The sequence below is a fragment of the Salvelinus fontinalis genome, chromosome 16, assembly GCF_029448725.1.
Source record: "Salvelinus fontinalis isolate EN_2023a chromosome 16, ASM2944872v1, whole genome shotgun sequence".
Taxonomy (NCBI): domain Eukaryota; kingdom Metazoa; phylum Chordata; class Actinopteri; order Salmoniformes; family Salmonidae; genus Salvelinus; species Salvelinus fontinalis.
The window spans coordinates 50,978,557-51,002,541 of record NC_074680.1 but is presented as its reverse complement, the minus strand read 5'-3'; the positions used below and the strand labels follow the sequence as shown (position 1 = coordinate 51,002,541).

At 45.3% G+C, this 23,985-nt stretch overlaps 1 protein-coding gene across 5 annotated transcripts in view; it reads left to right on the top strand.

The window, feature by feature from the left end:
• Positions 1–23,985, top strand: part of LOC129813324 (fibroblast growth factor receptor 3) — a 211,854-nt gene that overhangs the window by 118,292 nt on the left and 69,577 nt on the right. For 4 of the 5 annotated variants that reach the window (XM_055865682.1, XM_055865681.1, XM_055865679.1 and 1 more), the window contains 4 exons: positions 3,891–4,035; positions 5,780–5,958; positions 10,620–10,768; positions 13,990–14,111. In XM_055865682.1, the coding sequence (XP_055721657.1) occupies positions 3,891–4,035; positions 5,780–5,958; positions 10,620–10,768; positions 13,990–14,111 (595 nt within the window). The remainder of the gene's footprint in view (positions 1–3,890; positions 4,036–5,779; positions 5,959–10,619; positions 10,769–13,989; positions 14,112–23,985) is intronic. The other variant, XM_055865680.1, reaches the window with a different exon arrangement.

Here is a 23,985-nt window from a genome sequence, read left to right as displayed (position 1 = left end):
TTGTTGTTGTTGTTTACACCAGTGTGTTTTAACTCCTTCTCTCCAGAGTCTAGTCAGCAGGAGAACAGAGGTTGATGTTAAACTGGCTGTGTTGTTGTTGTTGTTGTTTACACCAGTGTGTTTTAACTCCTTCTCTCCAGAGTCTAGTCAGCAGGAGAACAGAGGTTGATGTTAAACTGGCTGTGTTGTTGTTGTTGTTTACACCAGTGTGTTTTAACTCCTTCTCTCCAGAGTCTAGTCAGCAGGAGAACAGAGGTTGATGTTAAACTGGATGTGTTGAATGTGACCGAAGCTGATGCTGGGAAGTACTGGTGTCGAGCATCTAACTTTGTAGGAAAGTCAGAAAACAGCTTCTGGCTCACAGTACACAGACCAGGTAAACCAGGTAAACCAACTATCACCACGACCACCTGGCGCTCCAAGCTGTCACCTGTTGTAACAACCCTCCTCCCTCTATCTAACCCATCTGTCTCCCCTTCTCTATCTCTCTCTCCGTTTCCTCTCCTCTTTATCTCCCTCTATCTCTATCTCACCCTCTATCTAACCCATCTGTCTCCCCTTCTCTATCTCTCTCTCCATTTCCTCTCCTCTTTATCTCCCTCTATCTCTATCTCACCCTCTATCTCTCCCTATCTTTCTCCTCCTCTATCTCCCCCTATCTGTTTCTCCTCCTCTATCTCTCCCTATCTGTTTCTCCTCCTCCATCTCTCCCTATCTGTTTCTCCTCCTCTATCTCTCCCTATCTGTTTCTCCTCCTCTATCTCTCCCTATCTGTTTCTCCTCCTCCATCTCTCCCTATCTGTTTCTCCTCCTCCATCTCTCCCTATCTGTTTCTCCTCCTCTATCTCTCCCTATCTGTTTCTCCTCCTCCATCTCTCCCTATCTGTTTCTCCTCCTCTATCTCTCCCTATCTGTTTCTCCTCCCCTATCTCTCCCTATCTGTTTCTCCTCCTCTATCTCTCCCTATCTGTTTCTCCTCCTCCATCTCTCCCTATCTGTTTCTCCTCCTCTATCTCTCCCTATCTGTTTCTCCTCCTCTATCTCTCCCTATCTGTTTCTCCTCCTCCATCTCTCCCTATCTGTTTCTCCTCCTCTATCTCTCCCTATCTGTTTCTCCTCCTCTATCTCTCCCTTTCTGTTTCTCCTCCTCTATCTCTCCCTATCTGTTTCTCCTCCTCTATCTCTCCCTATCTGTTTCTCCTCCCCTATCTCTCCCTATCTGTTTCTCCTCCTCTATCTCTCCCTATCTGTTTCTCCTCCTCCATCTCTCCCTATCTGTTTCTCCTCCTCTATCTCTCCCTATCTGTTTCTCCTCCTCTATCTCTCCCTATCTGTTTCTCTCCCTCTATCTCTCCCTATCTGTTTCTTTCCCTCTCTCCCTATCTGTTTCTCCTCCTCTATCTCTCCCTATCTGTTTCTCCTCCTCTATCTCTCCCTATCTGTTTCCCCTCCTCTATATCTCCCTCTCTGTTTCTCCTCCTCTATCTCTCCCCTCTGTTTCCCCTCCTCTATCTCTCCCTATCTGTTTCCCCTCCTCTATATCTCCCTCTATCTCTCCCTATCTGTTTCTCCTCCTCCATCTCTCCCTATCTGTTTCTCCTCCTCTATCTCTCCCTATCTGTTTCTCCTCCTCCATCTCTCCCTATCTGTTTCTCCTCCTCTATCTCTCCCCTCTGTTTCCCCTCTATATCTCTCTCTATATGTCCCCTGTTCTGGCTCAGTCTGTTTCCCCTCTATATCTCTCTCTATATGTCCCCTGTTCTGGCTCAGTCTGTTTCCCCTCTATATCTCTCTCTATATGTCCCCTATTCTGGCTCAGTCTGTTTCCCCTCTATATCTCTCTCTATATGTCCCCTGTTCTGGCTCAGTCTGTTTCTCCTCCTCTATCTCTCCCTATCTGTTTCCCCTCCTCTATATCTCCCTCTCTGTTTCTCCTCCTCTATCTCTCCCCTCTGTTTCCCCTCCTCTATCTCTCCCTATCTGTTTCCCCTCCTCTATATCTCCCTCTATCTCTCCCTATCTGTTTCTCCTCCTCTATCTCTCCCTATCTGTTTCTCCTCCTCCATCTCTCCCTATCTGTTTCTCCTCCTCTATCTCTCCCTATCTGTTTCTCCTCCTCTATCTCTCCCTTTCTGTTTCTCCTCCTCTATCTCTCCCTATCTGTTTCTCCTCCTCTATCTCTCCCTATCTGTTTCTCCTCCCCTATCTCTCCCTATCTGTTTCTCCTCCTCTATCTCTCCCTATCTGTTTCTCCTCCTCCATCTCTCCCTATCTGTTTCTCCTCCTCTATCTCTCCCTATCTGTTTCTCCTCCTCTATCTCTCCCTATCTGTTTCTCTCCCTCTATCTCTCCCTATCTGTTTCTTTCCCTCTCTCCCTATCTGTTTCTCCTCCTCTATCTCTCCCTATCTGTTTCTCCTCCTCTATCTCTCCCTATCTGTTTCCCCTCCTCTATATCTCCCTCTCTGTTTCTCCTCCTCTATCTCTCCCCTCTGTTTCCCCTCCTCTATCTCTCCCTATCTGTTTCCCCTCCTCTATATCTCCCTCTATCTCTCCCTATCTGTTTCTCCTCCTCCATCTCTCCCTATCTGTTTCTCCTCCTCTATCTCTCCCTATCTGTTTCTCCTCCTCCATCTCTCCCTATCTGTTTCTCCTCCTCTATCTCTCCCCTCTGTTTCCCCTCTATATCTCTCTCTATATGTCCCCTGTTCTGGCTCAGTCTGTTTCCCCTCTATATCTCTCTCTATATGTCCCCTGTTCTGGCTCAGTCTGTTTCCCCTCTATATCTCTCTCTATATGTCCCCTGTTCTGGCTCAGTCTGTTTCCCCTCTATATCTCTCTCTATATGTCCCCTGTTCTGGCTCAGTCTGTGTCTCCTGTGCTGCTTATTGGCTGGCTGGTTGATGAGCAGAAACTTAGGGTTGATCTGAGGCTTGTCTCCCCCATTTACCATCTCCTGCTTCAGATCAATACAACCACACTTTCACACCCTTCATTAGTGCTAGTACTTCAAGAGGCTGCCCTCTCCCTTTCCTCAAACACACACCATGTTATTCCAGCCATACCGGTGTATTCATCCCTTTCTCCCATCTCCTCAGTTTGACAGCAGTACATGGTGTGGTGGTGACCTCTGGGTGATGGCTTCTCTATGGCTGCTCTGGGTGTCTGCTGTTGTCAGGTGGTGGTAAAGCCCATCCTAGTGATGTTACATCAAGCTGACTTGAGCCCGGTGGAATAAGGTCTTCAGTCCTGCTTCCTGTTACCCCTAACCCCTGACCTCTAACCCTCTGTTCCCATGGTGACTGGTCTACTCTGAGATGCTCCTGGTGTTGGGTGTTTTTAGTGTTTTGGTGTTTGGTGCATTTTCTATTGGAGCGTTTGGTTTATGAAATCTCTTTCTGTTCTCCTCCCCTCCTCTCCTCCTCCCCTCCTCCTCCTCCCCCCCCTCCTCTCCTCTCCTTCCCCCTCCTCTCCTCCACCCCTCCCCCCCCTCTCCTCCTCCCCTTCACCCTCCACCCTCCTCCCCTCCTCTCCTCCTCCCCTCCCCCTCCACCCTCCTCTCCTCCACCCCTCCTCCCCTCCTCCCTCCTCTCCTTCCCCCTCCCTCCTCTCCTCCCCCTCCACCCCTCCCCCCCTCTTCCCCCTCCTCTCCTCCACCCCTCCTCCCCTCCTGTCCTCCTCCCCTCCACCCTCCTCTCCTCTCCTCCACCCCTCCTCCCCTCCTGTCCTTCTCTCCTCTCCTCCTCTCCTCCACCCCTCCTCTCCTCCTCTCCTCCTCCCCTCCTCCTCCTCCCCTCCTCCTCCCCTCCTCCTCCTCCCCTACTCTCCTCCTCCCCTCCCCCTCCTCCCCCCTCCCCTCCCCTCCTCCTCTCCTCCTCCCCTCCTCTCCAGACGGCTGGTATAAACACTACGGATAAGGAACTAGAGAGCCTCTTCCTTACCAATGTGTCTTTAGAGGATGCAGGAGAGTATACTTGTCTAGCAGGGAACTCTATTGGGTACGCTTACCACTCTGCTTGGCTCACCGTGCTCCCAGGTATACCCTCTCTCTCTCCTCTATGTCTCATTCTAACTGTTGAATCTCTCAATTTATGTTTGTATATATGTGTCTGAAACTTTTCAAATTTAATTTGATTTCAAACCATTTATTTACTCAGTAGCACAATATTCAGCATCACCATCCCTGAGATGATTGTAGTGTCGAGACTTCAGTATGAGTACTGATGATAACTGCTTGTTAAACACGTCTGCATGCTGAACTATGACCCCCAGCCTCCTAGACTGAACTAAGACCCCCAGCCTCCTAGACTGAACTATGACCCCCAGCCTCCTAGACTGAACTATGTCCCCCAGCCTCCTAGACTGAACTATGTCCCCCAGCCTCCTAGAGACTGAACTATGACCCCCAGCCTCCTAGATACTGAACTATGACCCCCAGCCTCCTAGAGACTGAACTATGACCCCCAGCCTCCTAGATACTGAACTATGACCCCCAGCCTCCTAGAGACTGAACTATGACCCCCAGCCTCCTAGAGACTGAACTATGACCCCCAACCTCCTAGAGACTGAACTATGTCCCCCAGCCTCCTAGACTGAACTATGACCCCCAGCCTCCTAGACTGAACTATGACCCCCAGCCTCCTAGAGACTGAACTATGACCCCCCAACCTCCTAGACTGAACTATGTCCCCCAGCCTCCTAGACTGAACTATGTCCCCCAGCCTCCTAGAGACTGAACTATGACCCCCAGCCTCCTAGAGACTGAACTATGACCCCCAGCCTCCTAGAGACTGAACTATGACCCCCAGCCTCCTAGACTGAACTATGTCCCCCAGCCTCCTAGAGACTGAACTATGACCCCCAGCCTCCTAGAGACTGAACTATGTCCCCCAACCTCCTAGACTGAACTATGTCCCCCAGCCTCCTAGAGACTGAACTATGACCCCCAACCTCCTAGACTGAACTATGTCCCCCAGCCTCCTAGAGACTGAACTATGACCCCCAGCCTCCTAGACTGAACTATGTCCCCCAGCCTCCTAGAGACTGAACTATGACCCCCAGCCTCCTAGACTGAACTATGTCCCCCAGCCTCCTAGAGACTGAACTATGACCCCCAGCTTCCTAGACTGAACTATGACCCCCAGCCTCCTAGAGACTGAACTATGACCCCCAACCTCCTAGAGACTGAACTATGTCCCCCAGCCTCCTAGAGACTGAACTATGTCCCCCAGCCTCCTAGACTGAACTATGACCCCCAGCCTCCTAGACTGAACTATGACCCCCAGCCTCCTAGACTGAACTATGTCCCCCAGCCTCCTAGAGACTGAACTATGACCCCCAGCCTCCTAGACTGAACTATGTCCCCTAGCCTCCTAGAGACTGAACTATGACCCCCAGCCTCCTAGAGACTGAACTATGACCCCCAGCCTCCTAGAGACTAAACTATGTCCCCCAGCCTCCTAGAGACTGAACTATGACCCCCAACCTCCTAGAGACTGAACTATGTCCCCCAGCCTCCTAGAGACTGAACTATGTCCCCCAGCCTCCTAGAGACTGAACTATGACCCCCAACCTCCTAGAGACTGAACTATGTCCCCCAGCCTCCTAGAGACTGAACTATGTCCCCCAGCCTCCTAGAGACTGAACTATGACCCCCAGCCTCCTAGAGACTGAACTATGTCCCCCAGCCTCCTAGAGACTGAACTATGACCCCCAGCCTCCTAGACTGAACTATGACCCCCAGCCTCCTAGACTGAACTATGACCCCCAACCTCTCCCAGCGCTGGACGATGGTGACAAGGAGGATGACTATGCTGACATCCTGATCTACGTGACGGGCTGCGTGCTCTTCATCCTGGCCGTCGTCATCATCATCCTGTGTCGTATGAGGATGTCTACCCAGAAGACCCTGCCCTCCCCGCCCATCCAGAAACTCTCCAAGTTCCCCTTAAAGAGACAGGTAACAGAAAGTAGATACAAGATTTCCAAAAAACCTGTAAAACCTGTAAACACTGGCCTTTTATAAATTACATTTGCTCACCGCCTGCGTCCTCTCTCCTCCGTCCTCGCTCTCCTCTTTTTGAAAAAGGTCAAAGTCAACGTGAACGGAAATGCTCTTGCTTGAAATGAGACGGTCCTTCTCTATTCATGAAATGAGACGGTCCTTCTCTATTCATGAAATGAGACGGTTCTTCTCTATTCATGAAATGAGACGGTCCTTCTCTACTCATGAAATGAGATGGTCCTTCTCTACTCATGAAATGAGACGGAGCTTCTCTATTCATGAAATGAGACGGTCCTTCTCTACTCATGAAATGAGACGGTCCTTCTCTATTCATGAAATGAGACGGTCTTTCTCTACTCATGAAATGAGACGGTCCTTCTCTACTCATGAAATGAGATGGTCCTTCTCTACTCATGAAATGAGACGGAGCTTCTCTATTCATGAAATGAGACGGTCCTTCTCTACTCATGAAAGAGACGGTCCTTCTCTATTCATGAAATGAGACGGTCTTTCTCTACTCATGAAATGAGACGGTCCTTCTCTATTCATGAAATGAGACGGTCTTTCTCTACTCATGAAATGAGACGGGCCTTCTCTATTCATGAAATGAGACGGTGCTTCTCTATTCATGAAATGAGACGGTCCTTCTCCACTCATGAAATGAGACGGTCTTTCTCCACTCATGAAATGAGACGGTCTTTCTCCACTCATGAAATGAGACGGTCTTTCTCCACTCATGAAATGAGACTGTCCTTCTCTACTCATGAAATGAGACGGTCCTTCTCCACTCATGAAATGAGACGGTCCTTCTCTACTCATGAAATGAGACGGTCTTTCTCCACTCATGAAATGAGACGGTCCTTCTCTACTCGTGAAATGAGACGGTCCTTCTCCACTCATTAATTGAAACGGGTTTTCTCTACTCATGAAATGAGACGGTCCTTCTCCACTCATGAAATTAGACGATCCTTCTCCACTCATGAAATGAGACGGTCCTTCTCTACTCATGAAATGAGACTGTCTTTCTCCACTCATGAAATGAGACGGTCCTTCTCTACTCATGAAATGAGACGGTCCTTCTCTATTCATGAAATGAGACGGTGCTTCTCCACTCATGAAATGAGACGGTCCTTCTCTACTCATGAAATGAGACAGTCCTTCTCTACTCATGAAATGAGACGGTCCTTCTCTACTCATGAAATTAGATGGTCCTTCTCTATTCATGAAATGAGACGGTCCTTCTCTATTCAGAAAATGAAATGGGTTTTCTCTACTCATGAAATGAGACTGTCCTTCTCTACTCGTGAAATGAGACGGTCCTTCTCCACTCATGAAATGAAACGGGTTTTCTCTACTCATGAAATGAGACGGTCCATCTCCACTCATGAAATGAGATGATCCTTCTCCACTCATGAAAAAAGACGGTCTTTCTCCACTCTTGAAATGAGACGGTCGTTCTCCACTCATGAAATGAGACGGTCCTTCTCCACTCATGAAATGAGACAGTCCTTCTCTACTCATGAAATGAGACGGTACTTCTCCACTCATGAAATGAGACGGTCCTTCTCCACTCATGAAATGAGACGGTCCTTCTCCACTCATGAAATGATACAGTCCTTCTCTACTCATGAAATGAGACGGTCCTTCTCTATTCATGAAATGAGAGGGTGCTTCTCCACTCATGAAATGAGACAGTCCTTTTCTACTCATGAAATGAGACGGTTCTTCTCTACTCATGAAATGAGACGGTCCTTCTCCACTCGTGAAATGAGACGGTCCTTATCTACTCGTGAAATGAGACGGTCCTTATCTACTCATGAAATGAGACGGTCCTTATCTACTCATGAAATGAGACGGTCCTTCTCTTCTCATGAAATGAGACGGGTCTTCTCTACTCATGAAATGAGACGGTTCTTCTCTACTTATGAAATGAGACGGTCCTTCTCCACTCATGAAATGAAACGGGTTTTCTCTACTCATGAAATGAGACGGTTCTTCTCCACTCATGAAATGAGACGGTCCTTCTCCACTCATGAAATGAGACGGTGCTTCTCCACTCATGAAATGAGACGGTGCTTCTCCACTCATGAAATGAGACGGTCCTTCTCCACTCATGAAATGAGACGGTCCTTCTCCACTCATGAAATGAGACGGTCCTTCTCTTCTCATGAAATGAGACGGTCCTTCTCTACTCATGAAATGAGACGGTTCTTCTCTACTTATGAAATGAGACGGTCCTTCTCCACTCATGAAATGAAACGGGTTTTCTCTACTCATGAAATGAGACGGTTCTTCTCCACTCATGAAATGAGACGGTCCTTCTCCACTCATGAAATGAGACGGTGCTTCTCCACTCATGAAATGAGACGGTCCTTCTCCACTCATGAAATGAGACGGTCCTTCTCCACTCATGAAATGAGACGGTCCTTCTCCACTCATGAAATGAGACGGTCCTTCTCTACTCATGAAATGAGACGGTCCTTCTCCACTCATGTGCCATTTACGGGAGAGGTTCCCAAAATAAATGTGTTAAGTCCTCAAACCAATTAAGTTAGATGTGCCAGACACCTCCAGATAAAGACACTGCCAGGCTGTGTCACAACCGGCGAGGACCGGAAGTCCTATAGGGCGTCGCACAATTGGCCCAGCATCGTCCGTGTTAGGGGAAGGTTTGGCCCAGCGTCGTCCGTGTTAGGGGAAGGTTTGGCCCAGCGTCGTCCGTGTTAGGGGAAGGTTTGGCCCAGCGTCGTCCGTGTTAGGGGAAGGTTTGGCCCAGCATCGTCCGTGTTAGGGGAAGGTTTGGCCCAGCATCGTCCGTGTTAGGGGAAGGTTTGGCCCAGCGTCGTCCGTGTTAGGGGAAGGTTTGGCCCAGCGTCGTCCGTGTTAGGGGAAGGTTTGGCCCAGCGTCGTCCGTGTTAGGGGAAGGTTTGGCCCAGCGTCGTCCGTGTTAGGGGAAGGTTTGGCCCAGCGTCGTCCGTGTTAGGGGAAGGTTTGGCCCAGCGTCGTCCGTGTTAGGGGAAGGTTTGGCCCAGCATCGTCCGTGTTAGGGGAAGGTTTGGCCCAGCGTCGTCCGTGTTAGGGGAAGGTTTGGCCCAGCGTCGTCCGTGTTAGGGGAAGGTTTGGCCCAGCGTCGTCCGTGTTAGGGGAAGGTTTGGCCCAGCGTCGTCCGTGTTAGGGGAAGGTTTGGCCCAGCGTCGTCCGTGTTAGGGGAAGGTTTGGCCCAGCGTCGTCCGTGTTAGGGGAAGGTTTGGCCCAGCATCGTCCGTGTTAGGGGAAGGTTTGGCCCAGCGTCGTCCGTGTTAGGGGAAGGTTTGGCCCAGCGTCGTCCGTGTTAGGGGAAGGTTTGGCCCAGCGTCGTCCGTGTTAGGGGAAGGTTTGGCCCAGCGTTGTCCGTGTTAGGGGAAGGTTTGGCCCAGCGTCGTCCGTGTTAGGGGAAGGTTTGGCCCAGCATCGTCCGTGTTAGGGGAAGGTTTGGCCCAGCGTCGTCCGTGTTAGGGGAAGGTTTGGCCCAGCGTCGTCCGTGTTAGGGGAAGGTTTGGCCCAGCATCGTCCGTGTTAGGGGAAGGTTTGGCCCAGCGTCGTCCGTGTTAGGGGAAGGTTTGGCCCAGCATCGTCCGTGTTAGGGGAAGGTTTGGCCGGTTTAAATGTTGGCATGTTTTTCTCCTCTGACAAAACAAAGCTGATTCAAAAGGGGGGTGGCAGATTTCACATCAGCATCCTCCCTACTCCTCCTGCCGGGGCGGCAGGTAGCCTAGTGTTTAGAGTGTTGGACTTGTAACGAAAGGTTGCAAAATCAAATCCCAGAGCTGACAAGGTAAAAAATAAAATAAATTCATCTGTTGTTCTACCCATGAACAAGGCAGTTAACCCAATGTTCCTAGGCCATCATTGTAAATAAGAATTTGTTCTTATCTGACTCGCCTAGTTAAATAAAGGTTAAATAAAAATGAAAATTAATAAATAAACAGTTCCCGCCTCTCGTCATGAGACGTCATAACCTCTCTTCTCTTCAGAGACTATAACCTCTCTCCTCTTCAGAGACTATAACCTCTCTCCTCTTCAGAGACTATTATCTCTCTCCTCTTCAGAGACTATAACCTCTCTCCTCTTCAGAGACTATTATCTCTCTCCTCTTCAGAGACTGTAACCTCTCTCCTCTTCAGAGACTGTAACCTCTCTCCTCTTCAGAGACTATAACCTCTCTCCTCTTCAGAGACTATAACCTCTCTCCTCTTCAGAGACTATAACCTCTCTCCTCTTCAGAGACTATAACCTCTCTCCCCTTCAGAGACTGTAACCTCTCTCCTCTTCAGAGACTGTAACCTCTCTCCTTTTCAGAGACTGTAACCTCTCTCCTCTTCAGAGACTGTAACCTCTCTCCTCTTCAGAGACTATAACCTCTCTCCTCTTCAGAGACTGTAACCTCTCTCCTCTTCAGAGACTGTAACCTCTCTCCTCTTCAGAGACTGTAACCTCTCTCCTCTTCAGAGACTATAACCTCTCTCCTCTTCAGAGACTGTAACCTCTCTCCTCTTCAGAGACTATAACCTCTCTCCTCTTCAGAGACTGTAACCTCTCTCCTCTTCAGAGACTATAACAGTCTCTTTATCACCCAGCAGGTTTCCTTGGAGTCTAACTCCTCCATGAACTCCAACACACCATTGGTCAGGATCGCCCGCCTGTCATCCAGCGATGGACCAATGCTGACCAACGTCTCGGAGCTGGAGCTTCCGTCAGACCCCAAATGGGAGTTCTCTAGGACCCGGTGAGACAAGGGGGGATATCTGGGAGAAACACCTTAACTTACCTTTACCTTAGGCCAGGTGAGACAGAGAGATACCCTTTAGCTTAGGCCAGGTGAGACAGAGAGATACATTACATTTACATTTAAGTCATTTAGCAGACGCTCTTATCCAGAGCGACTTACAAATTGGGATACCCTTTACCCTTTAAGATACCCTTTACCTTAGGCCAGGTGAGACAGAGAGATACCCTTTACCTTAGGCCAGGAGGACAGAAAGATACCCTTTACCTTAGGCCAGGTGAGACAGAGAGATACCCTTTACCTTAGGCCAGGTGAGACAGAGAAATACCCTTTACCTTAGGCCAGGTGAGACAGGGAGATACCCTTTACCTTAGGCCAGGTGAGACAGAGAGATACCCTTTACCTTAGGCCAGGTGAGACAGAGAGATACCCTTTACCTTAGGCCAGGTGAGACAGAGAGATACCCTTTACCTTAGGCCAGGTTAGACAGAGAGATACCCTTTACCTTAGGCCAGGTTAGACAGAGAGATACCCTTTACCTTAGGCCAGGTGAGACAGAGAGATACCCTTTACCTTAGGCCAGGTGAGACAGAGAGATAGCCTTTACCTTAGGCCAGGTGAGACAGAGAGATACCCTTTACCTTAGGCCAGGTGAGAGAGAGAGATACCCTTTACCTTAGGCCAGGTGAGACAGAGAGATACCCTTTACCTTAGGCCAGGTGAGACAGAGAGATACCCTTTACCTTAGGCCAGGTGAGACAGAGAGATACCCTTTACCTTAGGCCAGGTTAGACAGAGAGATACCCTTTACCTCTACCTAACTAGTTGTGGTTGTGTTTCAGACTAACTAGTTGTGGTTGTGTTTCAGACTAACTAGTTGTGGTTGTGTTTCAGACTAACTAGTTGTGGTTGTGTTGTGTTTGTGTTTCAGGCTAACTAGTTGTGGTTGTGTTTCAGGCTAACTGGTTGTGGTTGTGGTTGTGTTTCAGACTAACTAGTTGTGGTTGATTTTCAGGCTAACTAGTTGTGGTTGTGTTTCAGACTAACTAGTTGTGGTTGTGTTTCAGACTAACTGGTTGTGTTGTGGTTGTGTATCAGGCTAACTAGTTGTGGTTGTGTTTCAGACTAACTAGTTGTGGTTGTGTTTCAGACTAACTAGTTGTGGTTGTGGTTGTGTTTCAGACTAACTGGTTGTGTTGTGGTTGTGTTTCAGGCTAACTAGTTGTGGTTGTGTTTCAGGCTAACTAGTTGTGGTTGTGTTTCAGGCTAACTGGTTGTGGTTGTGTTTCAGACTAACTAGTTGTGGTTGTGTTTCAGACTAACTAGTTGTGGTTGTGTTTCAGGTTAACTGGTTGTGGTTGTGTTTCAGACTAACTAGTTGTGGTTGTGTTTCAGGCTAACTAGTTGTGCTTGTGTTTCAGGCTAACTAGTTGTGGTTGTGTTTCAGACTAACTGGTTGTGGTTGTGTTTCAGACTAACTAGTTGTGGTTGTGTTTCAGGCTAACTAGTTGTGGTTGTGTTTCAGACTAACTAGTTGTGGTTGTGTTTCAGACTAACTAGTTGTGGTTGTGTTTCAGACTAACTAGTTGTGGTTGTGTTTCAGACTAACTAGTTGTGGTTGTGTTTCAGACTAACTAGTTGTGGTTGTGTTTCAGTTTAACTGGTTGTGGTTGTGTTTCAGACTAACTAGTTGTGGTTGTGTTTCAGGCTAACTGGTTGTGGTTGTGGTTGTGTTTCAGGCTAACTGGTTGTGGTTGTGGTTGTGTTTCAGACTAACTGGTTGTGTTGTGGTTGTGTTTCAGGCTAACTAGTTGTGGTTGTGTTTCAGGCTAACTAGTTGTGGTTGTGTTTCAGGCTAACTGGTTGTGGTTGTGGTTGTGTTTCAGACTAACTAGTTGTGGTTGACTTTCAGGCTAACTAGTTGTGGTTGTGTTTCAGACTAACTAGTTGTGGTTGTGTTTCAGACTAACTAGTTGTGGTTGTGGTTGTGTTTCAGACTAACTGGTTGTGTTGTGGTTGTGTTTCAGGCTAACTAGTTGTGGTTGTGTTTCAGACTAACTAGTTGTGGTTGTGTTTCAGACTAACTAGTTGTGGTTGTGGTTGTGTTTCAGGCTAACTAGTTGTGGTTGTGTTTCAGACTAACTAGTTGTGGTTGTGTTTCAGGCTAACTAGTTGTGGTTGTGTTTCAGACTAACTAGTTGTGGTTGTGTTTCAGACTAACTAGTTGTGGTTGTGTTTCAGACTAACTAGTTGTGGTTGTGTTTCAGACTAACTAGTTGTGGTTGTGTTTCAGGCTAACTAGTTGTGGTTGTGTTTCAGGTTAACTGGTTGTGGTTGTGTTTCAGACTAACTAGTTGTGGTTGTGTTTCAGGCTAACTAGTTGTGGTTGTGTTTCAGACTAACTAGTTGTGGTTGTGTTTCAGACTAACTAGTTGTGGTTGTGTTTCAGACTAACTAGTTGTGGTTGTGTTTCAGACTAACTAGTTGTGGTTGTGTTTCAGACTAACTAGTTGTGGTTGTGGTTGTGTTTCAGGCTAACTAGTTGTGGTTGTGTTTCAGGCTAACTAGTTGTGGTTGTGTTTCAGGCTAACTAGTTGTGGTTGTGTTTCAGACTAACTAGTTGTGGTTGTGTTTCAGACTAACTAGTTGTGGTTGTGTTTCAGGTTAACTGGTTGTGGTTGTGTTTCAGACTAACTAGTTGTGGTTGTGTTTCAGGCTAACTAGTTGTGCTTGTGTTTCAGGCTAACTAGTTGTGGTTGTGTTTCAGGTTAACTGGTTGTGGTTGTGTTTCAGACTAACTAGTTGTGGTTGTGTTTCAGGCTAACTAGTTGTGGTTGTGTTTCAGACTAACTAGTTGTGGTTGTGTTTCAGACTAACTAGTTGTGGTTGTGTTTCAGACTAACTAGTTGTGGTTGTGTTTCAGACTAACTAGTTGTGGTTGTGTTTCAGACTAACTAGTTGTGGTTGTGTTTCAGTTTAACTGGTTGTGGTTGTGTTTCAGCCTAACTAGTTGTGGTTGTGTTTCAGACTAACTAGTTGTGGTTGTGTTTCAGGCTAACTGGTTGTGGTTGTGTTTCAGCCTAACTGGTTGTGGTTGTGGTTGTGTTTCAGGCTAACTAGTTGTGGTTGTGTTTCAGCCTAACTAGTTGTGGTTGTGTTTCAGCCTAACTAGTTGTGGTTGTGTTTCAGACTAACTGGTTGTGGTTGTGGTTGTGTTTCAGGCTAACGCTGGGTAAACCTCTGGGAGAAGGCTGCTTCGGTCAGGTGGTAATGGCGGAGGCCGTGGGGATCGACAAGGAGAAACCCAACAAACCCCTCGACGTCGCTGTGAAGATGCTCAAAGGTTGTTCTTTCAGTTTCAAGTACAGTGACTTACCAGCTCTAACCCCATTATCAATTACCAGCTCTAACCCCATTATCACTTACCAGCTCTAACCCCATTATCAATTACCAGCTCTAACCCCATTATCACTTACCAGCTCTAACCCCATTATCACTTACCAGCTCTAACCCCATTATCACTTACCAGCTCTAACCCCATTATCACTTACCAGCTCTAACCCCATTATCACTTACCATCTCTAACCCCAATATCAATTACCAGCTCTAACCCCATTATCAATTACCAGCTCTAACCCCATTATCAATTACCAGCTCTAACCCCATTATCAATTACCAGCTCTAACCCCATTATCACTTACCAGCTCTAACCCCATTATCACTTACCAGCTCTAACCCCAATATCAATTACCAGCTCTAACCCCATTATCAATTACCATTCTAACCCCATTATCAATTACCAGCTCTAACCCCATTATCAATTACCAGCTCTAACCCCAATATCAATTACCAGCTCTAACCCCAATATCAATTACCAGCTCTAACCCCATTATCACTTACCAGCTCTAACCCCATTATCACTTACCAGCTCTAACCCCAATATCAATTACCAGCTCTAACCCCATTATCAATTACCAGCTCTAACCCCATTATCAATTACCACCTCTAACCCCATTATCAATTACCAGCTCTAACCCCAATATCAATTACCAGCTCTAACCCCATTATCAATTACCAGCTCTAACCCCAATATCAATTACCAGCTCTAACCCCATTATCAATTACCAGCTCTAACCCCAATATCACTTACCAGCTCTAACCCCATTATCAATTACCAGCTCTAACCCCATTATCAATTACCAGCTCTAACCCCAATATCAATTACCAGCTCTAACCCCAATATCAATTACCAGCTCTAACCCCATTATCAATTACCAGCTCTAACCCCAATATCAATTACCAGCTCTAACCCCATTATCAATTACCAGCTCTAACCCCATTATCAATTACCAGCTCTAACCCCAATATCAATTACCAGCTCTAACCCCATTATCAATTACCAGCTCCATCCCCAATATCAATTACCAGCTCTAACCCCATTATCAATTACCAGCTCTAACCCCATTATCACTTACCAGCTCTAACCCCATTATCACTTACCAGCTCTAACCCCATTATCACTTACCAGCTCTAACCCCAACATCAATTACCAGCTCTAACCCCATTATCAATAACCAGCTCTAACCCCAATATCACTTACCAGCTCTAACCCCATTATCACTTACCAGCTCTAACCCCATTATCACTTACCAGCTCTAACCCCATTATCAATTACCAGCTCTAAGCCCAATATCACTTACCAGCTCTAACCCCAATATCAATTACCAGCTCTAACCCCAATATCAATTACCAGCTCTAACCCTAACATCAATTACCAGCTCTAACCCCAATATCACTTACCAGCTCTAACCCCAATATCAATTACCAGCTCTAACCCCAGTATCACTTACCAGCTCTAACCCAAATATCACTTAACAGCTCTAACCCCAATATCAATTACCAGCTCTAACCCCAATATCACTTACCAGCTCTAACCCCAATATCAATTACCAGCTCTAACCCCAATATCAATTACCAGCTCTAACCCCAATATAACTTACCAGCTCTAACCCCAATATCAATTACCAGCTCTAACCCCATTATCACTTACCAGCTCTAACCCCATTATCAATTACCAGCTCTAACCCCAATATCAATTACCAGCTCTAACCCTAACATCAATTACCAGCTCTAACCCCAATATCACTTACCAGCTCTAACCCCAATATCAATTACCAGCTCTAACCCCAGTATCACTTACCAGCTCTAACCCAAATATCACTTAACAGCTCTAACCCCAATATCAATTACCAGCTCTAACCCCAATATCACTTACCAGCTCTAACCCCAATATCAATTACCAGCTCTAACCCCAATATCAATTACCAGCTCTAACCCCAATATCACTTACCAGCTCTGACCCCAATATCAATTACCAGCGCTAACCCCAATATCAATTACCAGCTCTAACCCCAATATCAATTACCAGCTCTAACCCCAACATCAATTACCAGCTCTAACCCCAATATCAATTACCAGCTCTAACCCCAACATCAATTACCAGCTCTAACCCCAATATCAATTACCAGCTCTAACCCCATTATCACTTACCAGCTCTAACCCCAATATCAATTACCAGCTCTAACCCCAATATCAATTACCAGCTCTAACCCCATTATCACTTACCAGCTCTAACCCCATTATCAATTACCAGCTCTAACCCCAATATCAATTACCAGCTCTAACCCTAACATCAATTACCAGCTCTAACCCCAATATCACTTACCAGCTCTAACCCCAATATCAATTACCAGCTCTAACCCCAGTATCACTTACCAGCTCTAACCCAAATATCACTTAACAGCTCTAACCCCAATATCAATTACCAGCTCTAACCCCAATATCACTTACCAGCTCTAACCCCAATATCAATTACCAGCTCTAACCCCAATATCAATTACCAGCTCTAACCCCAATATCACTTACCAGCTCTAACCCCAATATCAATTACCAGCGCTAACCCCAATATCAATTACCAGCTCTAACCCCAATATCAATTACCAGCTCTAACCCCAACATCAATTACCAGCTCTAACCCCAATATCAATTACCAGCTCTAACCCCAATATCAATTACCAGCTCTAACCCCAACATCAATTACCAGCTCTAACCCCAATATCAATTACCAGCTCTAACCCCATTATCACTTACCAGCTCTAACCCCAATATCAATTACCAGCTCTAACCCCAATATCAATTACCAGCTCTAACCCCATTATCACTTACCAGCTCTAACCCCATTATCAATTACCAGCTCTAACCCTATTATCATTTACCAGCTCTAACCCCAATATCAATTACCAGCTCTAACCCCATTATCAATTACCAGCTCTAACCCCAATATCAATTACCAGCTCTAACCCCAATATCAATTACCAGCTCTAACCCCAATATCAATTACCAGCTCTAACCCCAATTTCAATTACCAGCTCTAACCCCAATATCAATTACCAGCTCTAACCCCATTATCAATTACCAGCTCTAACCCCAATATCAATTACCAGCTCTAACCCCATTATCAATTACCAGCTCTAACCCCAATATCACTTACCAGCTCTAACCCCATTATCAATTACCAGCTCTAACCCCAATATCAATTACCAGCTCTAACCCCATTATCAATTACCAGCTCTAACCCCATTATCACTTACCAGCTCTAACCCCAATATCACTTACCAGCTCTAACCCCATTATCAATTACCAGCTCTAACCCCAATATCACTTACCAGCTCTAACCCCATTATCACTTACCAGCTCTAACCCCAATATCAATTACCAGCTCTAACCCCAACATCAATTACCAGCTCTAACCCCAATATCAAATACCAGCTCTAACCCCATTATCACTTACCAGCTCTAACCCCAATATCAATTACCAGCTCTAACCCCAATATCAATTACCAGCTCTAACCCCATTATCACTTACCAGCTCTAACCCCATTATCAATTACCAGCTCTAACCCTATTATCAATTACCAGCTCTAACCCTATTATCAATTACCAGCTCTAACCCCATTATCAATTACCAGCTCTAACCCCAATATCAATTACCAGCTCTATCCCCAATATCAATTACCAGCTCTAACCCCAATATCACTTACCAGCTCTAACCCCATTATCAATTACCAGCTCTAACCCCATTATCACTTACCAGCTCTAACCCCATTATCAATTACCAGCTCTAACCCCAATATCAATTACCAGCTCTAACCCCATTATCAATTACCAGCTCTAACCCCATTATCAATTACCAGCTCTAACCAAAATATCAAATACCAGCTCTAACCCCATTATCAATTACCAGCTCTAACCCCAATATCACTTACCAGCTCTAACCCCATTATCAATTACCAGCTCTAACCCCAATATCAATTACCAGCTCTAACCCCATTATCAATTACCAGCTCTAACCCCATTATCACTTACCAGCTCTAACCCCATTATCAATTACCAGCTCTAACCCCAATATCACTTACCAGCTCTAACCCCATTATCAATTACCAGCTCTAACCCCAATATCACTTACCAGCTCTAACCCCATTATCACTTACCAGCTCTAACCCCAATATCACTTACCAGCTCTAACCCCAATATCAATTACCAGCTCTAACCCCAATATCAATTACCAGCTCTAACCCCAATATCAATTACCAGCTCTAACCAACATCAATTACGAGCTCTAACCCCATTATCAATTACCAGCTCTAACCCCATTATCAATTACCAGCTCTAACCCCAATATCAATTACCAGCTCTAACCCTAACATCAATTACCAGCTCTAACCCCAATATCACTTACCAGCTCTAACCCCAATATCAATTACCAGCTCTAACCCCAATATCACTTACCAGCTCTAACCCCAATATCACTTACCAGCTCTAACCCCAATATCACTTACCAGCTCTAACCCCAATATCAATTACCAGCTCTAACCCCAATATCAATTACCAGCTCTAACCCCAATATCAATTACCAGCTCTAACCCCAATATCAATTACCAGCTCTAACCCCAATATCAATTACCAGCTCTAACCCCAATATCACTTACCAGCTCTAACCCCAATATCACTTACCAGCTCTAACCCCAATATCACTTACCAGCTCTAACCCCAATAACACTTACCAGCTCTAACCCCAATATCACTTACCAGCTCTAACCCCAATATCAATTACCAGCTCTAACCCCAATATCACTTACCAGCTCTAACCCCAATATCACTTTCCAGCTCTAACCCCAATATCAATTACCAGCTCTAACCCCATTATCAATTACCAGCTCTAACCCCAATATCACTTACCAGCTCTAACCCCATTATCAATTACCAGCTCTAACCCCAATATCAATTACCAGCTCTAACCCCATTATCAATTACCAGCTCTAACCCCATTATCACTTACCAGCTCTAACCCCATTATCAATTACCAGCTCTAACCCCAATATCACTTACCAGCTCTAACCCCATTATCAATTACCAGCTCTAACCCCAATATCACTTACCAGCTCTAACCCCATTATCACTTACCAGCTCTAACCCCAATATCAATTACCAGCTCTAACCCCAACATCAATTACCAGCTCTAACCCCAATATCAAATACCAGCTCTAACCCCATTATCACTTACCAGCTCTAACCCCAATATCAATTACCAGCTCTAACCCCAATATCAATTACCAGCTCTAACCCCATTATCACTTACCAGCTCTAACCCCATTATCAATTACCAGCTCTAACCCTATTATCAATTACCAGCTCTAACCCCAATATCAATTACCAGCTCTAACCCCATTATCAATTACCAGCTCTAACCCCATTATCAATTACCAGCTCTAACCCCAATATCAATTACCAGCTCTAACCCCAATATCAATTACCAGCTCTAACCCCAATATCAATTACCAGCTCTAACCCCATTATCACTTACCAGCTCTAACCCCATTATCAATTACCACCTCTAACCCCAATATCAATTACCAGCTCTAACCCCATTATCAATTACCAGCTCTAACCCCAATATCAATTACCAGCTCTAACCCCATTTTCAATTACCAGCTCTAACCCCAATATCACTTGCCAGCTCTAACCCCATTATCAATTACCAGCTCTAACCCCAATATCAATTACCAGCTCTAACCCCATTATCAATTACCAGCTCTAACCCCATTATCACTTACCAGCTCTAACCCCATTATCAATTACCAGCTCTAACCCCAATATCAATTACCAGCTCTAACCCCAATATCACTTACCAGCTCTAACCCCAATATCAATTACCAGCTCTAACCCCATTATCAATTACCAGCTCTAACCCCATTATCACTTATCAGCTCTAACCCCATTATCAATTACCAGCTCTAACCCCAATATCACTTACCAGCTCTAACCCCATTATCAATTACCAGCTCTAACCCCAATATCACTTACCAGCTCTAACCCCAATATCACTTACCAGCTCTAACCCCAATATCAATTACCAGCTCTAACCCCAACATCAATTACCAGCTCTAACCCCAATATCAAATACCAGCTCTAACCCCATTATCACTTACCAGCTCTAACCCCAATATCAATTACCAGCTCTAACCCCAATATCAATTACCAGCTCTAACCCCATTATCACTTACCAGCTCTAACCCCATTATCAATTACCAGCTCTAACCCTATTATCAATTACCAGCTCTAACCCCAATATCAATTACCAGCTCTAACCCCATTATCAATTACCAGCTCTAACCCCATTATCAATTACCAGCTCTAACCCCAATATCAATTACCAGCTCTAACCCCAATATCAATTACCAGCTCTAACCCCATTATCACTTACCAGCTCTAACCCCATTATCAATTACCACCTCTAACCCCAATATCAATTACCAGCTCTAACCCCATTATCAATTACCAGCTCTAACCCCAATATCAATTACCAGCTCTAACCCCATTATCAATTACCAGCTCTAACCCCAATATCACTTGCCAGCTCTAACCCCATTATCAATTACCAGCTCTAACCCCAATATCAATTACCAGCTCTAACCCCATTATCAATTACCAGCTCTAACCCCATTATCACTTACCAGCTCTAACCCCATTATCAATTACCAGCTCTAACCCCAATATCACTTACCAGCTCTAACCCCATTATCAATTACCAGCTCTAACCCCAATATCACTTACCAGCTCTAACCCCATTATCACTTACCAGCTCTAACCCCAATATCACTTACCAGCTCTAACCCCAATATCAATTACCAGCTCTAACCCCAATATCAATTACCAGCTCTAACCCCAATATCAATTACCAGCTCTAACCAACATCAATTACGAGCTCTAACCCCATTATCAATTACCAGCTCTAACCCCATTATCAATTACCAGCTCTAACCCCAATATCACTTACCAGCTCTAACCCCAATATCACTTACCAGCTCTAACCCCAATAACACTTACCAGCTCTAACCCCAATATCACTTACCAGCTCTAACCCCAATATCAATTACCAGCTCTAACCCCAATATCACTTACCAGCTCTAACCCCAATATCACTTACCAGCTCTAACCCCAATATCAATTACCAGCTCTAACCCCATTATCAATTACCAGCTCTAACCCCAATATCACTTACCAGCTCTAACCCCATTATCAATTACCAGCTCTAACCCCAATATCAATTACCAGCTCTAACCCCATTATCAATTACCAGCTCTAACCCCATTATCACTTACCAGCTCTAACCCCATTATCAATTACCAGCTCTAACCCCAATATCACTTACCAGCTCTAACCCCATTATCAATTACCAGCTCTAACCCCAATATCGCTTACCAGCTCTAACCCCATTATCACTTACCAGCTCTAACCCCAATATCAATTACCAGCTCTAACCCCAACATCAATTACCAGCTCTAACCCCAATATCAAATACCAGCTCTAACCCCATTATCACTTACCAGCTCTAACCCCAATATCAATTACCAGCTCTAACCCCAATATCAATTACCAGCTCTAACCCCATTATCACTTACCAGCTCTAACCCCATTATCAATTACCAGCTCTAACCCCAATATCAATTACCAGCTCTAACCCCAATATCAATTACCAGCTCTAACCCCATTATCAATTACCAGCTCTAACCCCATTATCAATTACCAGCTCTAACCCCAATATCAATTACCAGCTCTAACCCCAATATCAATTACCAGCTCTAACCCCATTATCACTTACCAGCTCTAACCCCATTATCAATTACCACCTCTAACCCCAATATCAATTACCAGCTCTAACCCCATTATCAATTACCAGCTCTAACCCCAATATCAATTCCCAGCTCTAACCCCATTATCAATTACCAGCTCTAACCCCAATATCACTTGCCAGCTCTAACCCCATTATCAATTACCAGCTCTAACCCCAATATCAATTACCAGCTCTAACCCCATTATCAATTACCAGCTCTAACCCCATTATCACTTACCAGCTCTAACCCCATTATCAATTATCAGCTCTAACCCCAATATCACTTACCAGCTCTAACCCCATTATCAATTACCAGCTCTAACCCCAATATCACTTACCAGCTCTAACCCCAATATCAATTACCAGCTCTAACCCCAATATCACTTACCAGCTCTAACCCCAATATCAATTACCAGCTCTAACCCCAATATCAATTACCAGCTCTAACCCCAATATCACTTACCAGCTCTAACCCCAATATCACTTACCAGCTCTAACCCCAATATCACTTACCAGCTCTAACCCCAATATCACTTACCAGCTCTAACCCCAATATCAATTACCAGCTCTAACCCCAATATCAATTACCAGCTCTAACCCCAATATCACTTACCAGCTCTAACCCCAATATCAATTACCAGCTCTAACCCCAATATCAATTACCAGCTCTAACCCCAATATCACTTACCAGCTCTAACCCCAATATCAATTACCAGCTCTAACCCCAATATCAATTACCAGCTCTAACCCCAATATCAATTACCAGCTCTAACCCCAATATCACTTACCAGCTCTAACCCCAATATCACTTACCAGCTCTAACCCCAATATCACTTACCAGCTCTAACCCCAATATCAATTACCAGCTCTAACCCCAATATCACTTACCAGCTCTAACCCCAATATCACTTACCAGCTCTAACCCCAATATCAATTACCAGCTCTAACCCCAATATCAATTACCAGCTCTAACCCCATTATCAATTACCAGCTCTAACCCCAATATCACTTACCTGCTCTAACCCCAATATCAATTACGAGCTCTAACCCCAGTGTCAATTACCAGCTCTAACCCCAACATCAATTACCAGCTAAAACCCCATTATCAATTACCAGCTCTAACCCCAATATCAATTACCAGCTCTAACCCCATTATCAATTACCAGCTCTAACCCCAATATCACTTACCAGCTCTAACCCCAATATCACTTACCAGCTCTAACCCCAATATCAATTACCAGCTCTAACCCCATTATCAATTACCATTTCTAACCCCAATATCAATTACCAGCTCTAACCCCAATATCAATTACCAGCTCTAACCCCAATATCAATTACCAGCTCTAACCCCAATATCAATTACCAGCTCTAACCCCAATATCAATTACCAGCTCTAACCCCAATATCAATTACCAGCTAAAACCCCAACATCAATTACCAGCTCTAACCCCAATATCAATTACCAGCTCTAACCCCATTATCAATTACCAGCTCTAACCCCAATATCAATTACCAGCTCTAACCCCAATATCAATTACCAGCTCTAACCCCAACATCAATTACCAGCTCTAACCCCAATATCAATTACCAGCTCTAACCCCAATATCAATTACCAGCTCTAACCCCAATATCAATTACCAGCTCTAACCCCAACATCAATTACTAGCTCTAAACCCAACATCAATTACCAGCTCTAACCCCAATATCAATTACCAGCTCTAACCCCAACATCACTTACCAGCTCTAACCCCAATATCACTTACCAGCTCTAACCCCAATATCACTTACCAGCTCTAACCCCAATATCAATTACCAGCTCTAACCCCAATATCACTTACCAGCTCTAACCCCAATATCAATTACCAGCTCTAACCCCAATATCAATTACCAGCTCTAACCCCAATATCAATTACCAGCTCTAACCCCAATATCAATTACCAGCTCTAACCCCAACATCAATTACCAGCTCTAACCCCAATATCAA